Consider the following 8908-nt stretch of genomic DNA (forward strand, 5'->3'; position numbering starts at 1 on the left):
ACCCCAGACTACTGGGAGATGATCCGATCGAGCCAGTGAGCAATGAAACGCTGCCTTACCACGATGTCCTCGGGGTAGGTGTCATTGGAGAAGGAGCCGTCGTCAAACATGACCTCGTAGAACACCTGGGAGCTGATCTGAGTGACCTTGGAGCTGTAGTAGCGCAGGTTCTTGTGTTTGGAGATCACGGTCTGACCCAGAGCGATGGACGACTGGCACGCTCGCTGCTTCTGTTCGGGCGAGGCACGGAGATGTAATTAGACCAATGTTTGAAAATTGATACCAGCAAAATGTCAAATTAAATGTCAACCAAGTGCCAGTGCAGTTCCACATCATCACTTTTAATTATCTGCTTCACAACAACACAGAGCTTTCTCCTAAATGTTGTCTCCCTCAACTGACGTGTCACAGACACAAGGATGAACAGGATATACAACGGTATAAGGCACAAAGATAAGGACTTCCTGTCTCCACCTTGGGAACTTGTGGAAAAGAAGACTAAAAAATTTAAATAAAAAAAAAACACACAAACATGAATGAATGAAATCCATAAAAATAAAGATCGTTTATCGAACAGTTAACTCACAGCTGAAGAGCTCCGTGACTGATGTCTGTGGCAGGTGATTGACACGACATATGGCCAATCATCCGGCTCCATGACGACGCCGGCCGCGTGGGCACAGGTCACATGAAAGGAAGTGGGACATCGGCCACATGAGCACTGGATACAAGCACCAGCCTGACGCTTCCCTGCACAGCGTTTACGGCAATAGATGCACTTCTGTAAAAAAAAAAAAAGGTCTTGTTTCTTCGTGCTTTATATAAAGCAGTGCAGAGACAGATTAAACCTCTAGTAGGTGCATTTTACTTATCGGAACCCAGTCACAGAATAAAACTCTCTGTAGGTACTGATCTTATCTTTTGTTAGCTGTAATCCAAGGCTAAGGTCAAACAAATGGCAACACAAATGTGTTGGAGCTATTAATTCGAAATGCTTCCTTTTAATGATTTTGGTGTTTATTTAATATTCCTTGATAATGTTGTGGAACAGATTAAGCTGAAGTCAGAGTACATTACAACCCTGGGGCTGTATGTAACAGAAAGAAGATAACTGTAGCTTATGTAAATACAGTAGGTGGAGACAAGACCAAACAGATTAGTAGCAATATATTCCGTAAAATAAAGAATTAACTTAAAACAAAATAATATCTCATTAGCATTTACCTCGGTTAAATTGTCAATGAAGAAGGAGTTGTAAGTCTGAGGGAAATTACAAAACTACCACGACCTTGAACGCAGCTACAGACAAAAAAATAGAAAATATCACTTCACTAATGAAAGGTTGAAGTAAGGCAGCGCAGCAATAGTACTGTAGTAGAGGTTTTTTTATTTCAAAATACAACTGCCTGGTGACTGCAGTCTGGCTGGAGATTTGCTGTCAACACACAGGAATGCAGGATAAGGACGTTTTAAGACACGTCGGCCTTACGCTGACATCAGTTTGACCAAGATTGATTACAGCACAAAAGAAAATGTGGCACTGTCCAGCAGGGGAGGCTTTTGTGCAAGTAAAAAAAAAAGTCTTTTGAGAAAACGCTTAAAAATTCTACAAGAACAACAGAAGCACTTCCAAGTTGAAAGACCACAGATTGAACCAAAGTTGGGACATGAATCTTTAGCAGTATCAGAAATAGTCAATTCAAATATTAACATCACTCGTTTGAGAAATGCTCGACATAACGTAAAATTTACAACTACTATTGAAGATTGAAGATGTCAGCAAAATAATCAGATGAGTTCATTTAAAACACTTTTCCCTGCAGTGGCATAAGTAAAACAAAAAAAGATAGGAATTAAATTAATTTGACCTGCTAGGCCTCCCTCCTACCCCTGCCATAACTCCACACCTCCCATGGGTTGGTTCACCCTGTTACCCAGGCTGAAGGACATAAACATTAAACAACACAACATTGTATTTGCCCACGACTACACTGATACCTCCATTTTTACAGCCCTCTTGCTTTTCTCCTCTCCACTGCATACAATTTCCACTACTGTGACATCTCCACTCCCCTCTTTTTTCCAACAAATCCTCTACTAAAGGAAAGATGACAACATCCTTCCATTATCACCCCCCTCGCTCTCCTTTTCCTCTTTCATGTCTCCCATCTCTCTCCGTATCTTTTACTGCCCCCTAATAAAACTCCCATCTACGCTAGTTTTTTTTCCACTCCCCTGTTCTTACGAGGTGTTCTTTCACATCTATTTGGAGGCAACTTAATAATAGTGTATTTCATTGGAATTTATGCTTCCATATCTGCACTTACAGACAGGTAATAAGTCTGTACATCAGACATGATGCTCCAGAATTGGTCTAAGTGGGAATTACCTTTGTGTAAAAATATGACTTGTGACCTACATAAGTCTTATCTTTTTCTCTCTTTTTTTAGTAAAGTCCATTTAGTATAAAATATTAACTAAGCTTATAAAATATATTTTTATGTGTATATTACAAAGGCCATGGCTACAAAAAAGAATAGGAAAGGACAGCTGGATAAGACGGGTGGAGGCTGGGGCTGTGGGAGTATTAATTCTATGTCCTTATCAAGTAATCCTCTGAAATAAATTCCATTTGTCCGGTTCTTCCAGAAATCAATAACTTGGGTCTAATCAATTAACCTGGAAAGCACAAATTAAATGGAAGCTGCAGAGTTGGCCTGGATTTGTTTTAACGATTATCAGCTTAGTCTACTGTCACATGAGGATCAGGATCTATTGTCTCAGTGAAGACCCCATTTACTTACACCGTCAAAGGGCAACATAAAAGCTTCATTTTTAAATCTGTGATTAAAAAAAAAAAAAACCTTAATGCTATCTACTGTCTTATTAATCAAAGGTCTCATGCTCCTGTTTCTGAACCTAGTCTGACAAACTCAGCTTACATTTCATGAAGCCACTTTCTATAACTAGACCTTTGCAGACAGCACCCAGATGAACTGGCCTGACTGTCTAGACCACATATTTAGGCCAATGTGAACAGATTCTGAGGGGCGTGTTCTACACCCTCAGATATATGGGTAGAGGTAATAAATGGACAAGCCACAGGGGGCGTAAGAGCCCAGCAGGTGCAGCAGGAGCTTTGGCTTGTTATGATGAGCTGCAATCACTTCACAATCACCGACACACAGGCTGGTGGCAGTAAATACATTAGGAGTAAGGGGTAAAATGTTGCTGAGAGGTTTCCAAGTTTGGATCCTATTAATAGAATATTATACCAGTGAGTCCAGGACAAATTAACTGAAAGTACAACATTAAAGTGCAGGTAGTGAGAGTTACATGGTTCATTCATGGCAAATAAGAGACAATCCTCAAATACTATACCTCTAAATTAATGACTCATTTGTAGTCAGTTAAAAATTAGTGACATATAGAATCTTTCTCTGTTCATTGAAAATGCGCACACGCTGACACGTAGCCAGCAGCCCAGCACTAACTGTGTCAGTACGCTTTCTTTCCACACGCATTTTAAAAAAGCCTTAACCTTTAAAACATCGCAGGTTTAAATGAAAGTCTGACGTACTCCACCTGCCATGTCTCTCAGGTGTATCTGAGGGCCTGCGTTGAGCCGTGCATGAGGAACATTCCCACAGTAAATTATGAATGTGCCCAGGTTTGTGTGCTGACGTGCATGTCTGCTATGGGGCAGTAAATTATGAATGTGATGGGCTGCTGCAGGACCACTGGGTCAAATGAAAAGCACGGCGTGCACGCTGCAAGTAGAAATTGTCTTGTTATTGAAATACTGGAAAGAATACATTTTAAATAAATCAAAAAAAATCTATGATGTAGTCCTAGAGCATATATAATATAAATTGGTGTGTTTACTTATCTAAACATTTGGTCAATAAATTTGCACACCAACTAAAATTAGAAGTTGAATATTAAAAGCACCATCTGGTCTCAATTGAATCTTTGGAAAGTATTTGGGTCTGCAATTTTTTTTTCTGACTGTAAAAGTAAGCAGCCGAAAATAAGTGTGCATGGTTATTTAGTGCAGTCATATCCTCCGTCTTAAAATGTGTTTTATGGACCTTACAGAAATGTACAATACTTACAAGTGTTTTTTTAAAAAACATCTGTGGACTCAGCCAAATCACAAATTTATCACCACTTAAGAGTTTATGGAGGGAAACGCTGTATCCTCAAACATTCATTGAAATAATTGCGAGTTTGGAAACATTTTCACCAACATTAAGGTCACGTTCAGCAAATTTCACATGAGTGTCCAACTGTTTCTGTTTGTCTGGGAACAAATTCTCTGGGTTAAGATTGTTAGGCCTGTGAATGTAGACTACATATAACCTCCTAAATCCATATGATCCTAATTAGGGTACATAAGGAGGACATACATACAGCTTATTATTACTGTAAACATCACCCTGTTGGTGAGTGTGGGTGTGTTTGTGCAGATTCTGTGTCCCTTTTCACATTCTGTGCTACAGAATCCCCCGTTGAGCATATTTCCAGTTAAGCACTCATGCTGACACATCGATTGACTGGTCTTTTATTATTGTAGAGCATGAGTTCGGCTGAACTAGAAACAATTTGTCAATTAAAGGGACATGAGGTCGAGACTGTTTTGGAATTAATGATCAATAATTTAATAGTGACTTCTTAGTGTGTATATATATGTTATACATATGTTAAGCTTATAAAAATGGTGCCACAGTTCTACGTTACAACAAATACCTTGGAAAAGACTTTGCTTACATTACCTGCTTCGTTGCTATGGTAATGGCCTTGGCTGATTCTAGAGGGAAAAAAAACCTACATCTACTGTAATATAAGGCTAGACAACCAGCATGAATCTTGGTTGAATTTTCCAGGATGTTGCCTAAAATGTTGTTGAACACAAGAAGACAAACTCCATAGGAAACAATTGTCTTCTGCAACATTTTATGGCACAAATAAGGGGCATGTTGATGATAATGCAGACTGGGTCATGCTGCAACGTGCATAGAAGAACTGCATTTACTGCAGTTTGTGTTGCATTTGCAAGTTTATTTTTTCATGCTCATGGTTCGAATTTGTATTTAGTCTGTCATAAATTGAAATGTATGTGAGAGGGGAAACGTAAGCAGCTATTAACCAGCACCTGATGAACAGTTAATGTCTTCTTTTATTTAAAAGATTCATTAACAAAAAACAAATCCATAAAACCTACTGCAAAGAACCAAGTCCATTTTTTTAATGTGCTTCAACAGCAAAAATGCATTTAAGTCTTGTTTAAATTTTATGATCACACAAATATCCTCTTTAAGTGGTTTAAGCCTCTTTTAAAATGCTGAAAGTCAATGAAGAGACACATATTCTAGCTGGAAAGAGCTGGCTGTATTTATTTCAGTTATCCATCTTGTGCAAAGATGTACCTCTCCAGCAGTGGGATTTCTGCTGAGTGAACACAGTGCCTGAAGCACAAGACTAACTGTAGAGACACCATGTCAGGTCTGCTGAGACACACTCCAGTGCTCTCTCATTAAACAAACACACACACATATGCACATACACACGCGCACACACAAAAACGGCCACACACACACACTCACCAATGGTTAATTAACTAGCTGTGATTGCGGGCATGTTCATCTCAGATTGTTAATTAGAACTGTGAACACTTCATTAATTAGACCGAAGCAGTCCTCAACTCTGGGAACCTGGGATATTCCAACGCAGCAAGTGTGTTTGCGTGTGTGTGTGTGTCCTCACCAGTTTGAAACGCTGCATGGGAATTCTGCTGGTGTCAATGGGACTTCTCTTAGCTTCATCGCTGAACCGGGCCTCTGGCAGAGCGATTGCGCATATAATGTGAGCCCATCTTCACAGACACACAGAAATATGGCATATACACAAAGATATTATTACATAATACGAGGCTATATCTTAACCATTCAGTGCTAATTATGGAGTTTTAAAAAAAAAAAGACTCACTTGTCGTTTTGGGTTTTCTTCAGCGCACCCCCTCTGAGGTTACACAGACAGCATTCCTATGAAAATAAAGAATCCATTCCCGTCAGTCCTCGTAAACCTGACACCTGCTAATGCATGTATCTCCATATAATGGCTACACTGTACAGGGTATATAAAAGGTGGCGTGTGCAGGATTTTTTATTTAGCATAGATCACATAAAATTAATCTCCTCAGTCGTTTTATTAGATCACAGTATTGATTCGTTTGGTTTATTTTATTTGTTTGATTTATCTGCAGGGAGGCTCGCCTCTGTCTCTATATTCTTTTATTGCCTGTCCTTTGTAAGTGGTTAGGATGCTTCTGGGTGTAAATGTTACCACCAGTAAAAAATAGGCCTGAGCTGGCAGTAAAACAAAGGATGTAAAGCTTCCGTTACACACATAAACCCCACAAACTCACACCCCAGGGTAGTGCAGGAGGTCTAAATTTCCAAATAGAAATTTTTTTTTGAGCCAAAAGTTTTTAAATGTTTTCAAAAAGTTTTTCTCTTCTAACTTTTGTTAGAATTATAGAAGTTGATTTATATAAAACAAAAGGCCCAGCAAATTCAACCTATTAAGGAGCTCCACCTATAATATAGGTATTCAAAATAAATCTGTTAAGTTCAATCAGTGAAAATTTTTCTGGGGTAAGGATCTAAAAAGCCCCATCCAACAGTGTAGTTTCAATAACAATTGTCAATATTTAGTTTATATTTAATTAGTTAGAAGGTGGATTTTAGATAAATACAAATAAACAAATACAACATTTAGGAATATTTACAAGTGGACTTAAGTCAAGTGAAAAAATTAAAACACAAAGTTAAAAAAATAAATAATTTATAAAAAAAATGTCTTTTTACTTAAACCATTTAATTGATATCATAACTTTATGGATCACAGGACTGGATCCACCATACTGTGTCAGTAAATGGCCATTTTCTATTCCCTGCTGATTGGTGTGCTGTTCTTTGTCTCACACTGGTGATTAACACTACCTCAGGTTTTGAGCCAGTGCCTGAAATAATGCCCCTGTAATTTTCAGTCCATTTTCAGCATGATTTTCAGCATTTACCTTTCTTTTCAGCCACAACATGTGAATTACCTCCTCACTTCTGCTCCTATTCACTGTGTGACTCACTCAAGTGGCTGAATGCACATTTTTGATTAACTAATTATGTCAAATTAGAAGACGGGTTGCTGCATTTTTACTGTAATAACTAGAAAGCAGGGTCAGTTAAACCAGAAGTGACTAGACATCATTTATAAATCCCAATATCTCATCAGTAACAGATATGGGTGTGGATATGCTCGTGTAGGTACGCATCCACACCTATAAGTGACCTATGCACAATGACAATGGAGAGGGAGCTCTCATTTGAAAATGATGCAAAGTTTAAAGACCATTTAAAGTCAGTTTTGAAAAAAAAAAAGGATATGAGATCCTTTTATTACAAAAAGATGAATTTTGGAGACAGAAGCTAATAACTGACTGGAGTCATAAACCCTGAAAACCCACTGTGAGAAGCAGTAGAGGAGCCGTTGTACACATGCAAAGCCACTTACTGCTGTAAAGCTTCCTTCTGTGCATCGGTCACATGACCACTGCTCGTTGACGTCATCTGCAGAGACGCCATAGCAACCTTGAAGTGGAAGAGATGGAATAAAAATGTGTTAAACTGGGAACTGCTTGTTCAAGTGACAATGACAAATGCTGGCTGCTGGGTTTTGAAGTGCCACTCAGGTAAAATGTATAATGTACATCAGGTACCAGCAAATACTGCCTGGATGTTTCATTCTCAGGAATGAGTAGAAGTACAGCACTGAGATTGTTAACAGTGATCATCAACCTGCGGTCCGTGGGCTGGATCCGGCCCATGACTAGATTCCAAAATTGTAAGGATAAAAAAATAAATATCAGAGTCTCCACCTGCCAAAGGTTTCTGTACAGATAAATTCTGGCCCTTCAACATATTTAGTTGGTGACTCTTGTTCTTTTATTCAAAGCGCTTGAAGTTCAAATTTGGGTAACAATATACTGTAGTGTTGGTCTTAGCACAGGTTTCGTAATAGAGATAGTTTAACTTTTTATTTTGTCTGATGAATAATAAGTCTAATGTCAAAAAAAATTAAAGAAAAACAATGGTGATTCTGTTCAAATAAGAAATCTCATGAAAAAAAAAATCCCCAAGTTAGAGACTGGAGGAACAAAAACCAACAGGAATTTTGATGCCTCTGACCAACTCTGTTTTTTTGTACATTAGCAGAGTTTCTGTGTACTTTTTCAAAACAATCCATAAAAAATACCTAACATTTAACCTGAGCTCATCTCTCTTTTCTCTTCCAAGTTCAGATAACGTTAGCCATATCAACGTACACGCCCTTGCTGTGTCCCAGCTCTCAAAACCAAACCTGTGGTTTGTTCATCACTGTCAAATGGCACTCATTTATTTTACCAGCTCCCACTCAAACACATTCACCTAAACAGAGTTGGAAGAAGTTCAAAATAGTACAGACCGAACAGTCTTATAGATTCATGTTAGTCATTTAATGAACATGTGAAGGTGCACATCTGTGGTAACTCATGATGTGGACACTTATTAACCTGCCTCGGGGCACAGGAAAAGTGGGGAACAAATCAACTCTAAGGATTTTAGGTTGAAGTGTGTATGTGTGTCTGTGTGTCTGTGTGTGTGAGAAGAGGCTTGTTGCACTGGTTTGGGGCTTTTGGACAGGAAGCGCGTGTGGTAGAGGATTCACCCACATTCGACTGACTTGGGAAATAAAACACTCAAAACCACAAAGAGGGAGAAACGGGAGATGGAACATTGAGATGATGTGAGTCAGGACATAAACTCACTGACCCTCGTGCAATGACAGAGAGACAAGGGCAACAAATAAA

The 8908-nt window shown here is 38.8% G+C and overlaps 1 protein-coding gene across 4 annotated transcripts in view; it reads right to left on the reverse strand.

Moving 5' to 3' along the window:
- kdm4c (lysine (K)-specific demethylase 4C) overlaps window positions 1-8908 on the reverse strand; it is a 25401-nt gene that overhangs the window by 4973 nt on the left and 11520 nt on the right. For all 4 annotated transcript variants that reach the window (XM_025058792.1, XM_008317049.3, XM_008317048.3 and 1 more), the window contains exons 15-19: window positions 7573-7649; window positions 5989-6044; window positions 5767-5875; window positions 587-781; window positions 60-230 (exon numbers count right to left, since the gene is read on the reverse strand). In XM_025058792.1, the coding sequence (XP_024914560.1) occupies window positions 60-230; window positions 587-781; window positions 5767-5875; window positions 5989-6044; window positions 7573-7649 (608 nt within the window). The remainder of the gene's footprint in view (window positions 1-59; window positions 231-586; window positions 782-5766; window positions 5876-5988; window positions 6045-7572; window positions 7650-8908) is intronic.

The sequence above is a fragment of the Cynoglossus semilaevis genome, chromosome 9 (genome assembly GCF_000523025.1).
Source record: "Cynoglossus semilaevis isolate Cse_v1.0 chromosome 9, Cse_v1.0, whole genome shotgun sequence".
Taxonomy (NCBI): domain Eukaryota; kingdom Metazoa; phylum Chordata; class Actinopteri; order Pleuronectiformes; family Cynoglossidae; genus Cynoglossus; species Cynoglossus semilaevis.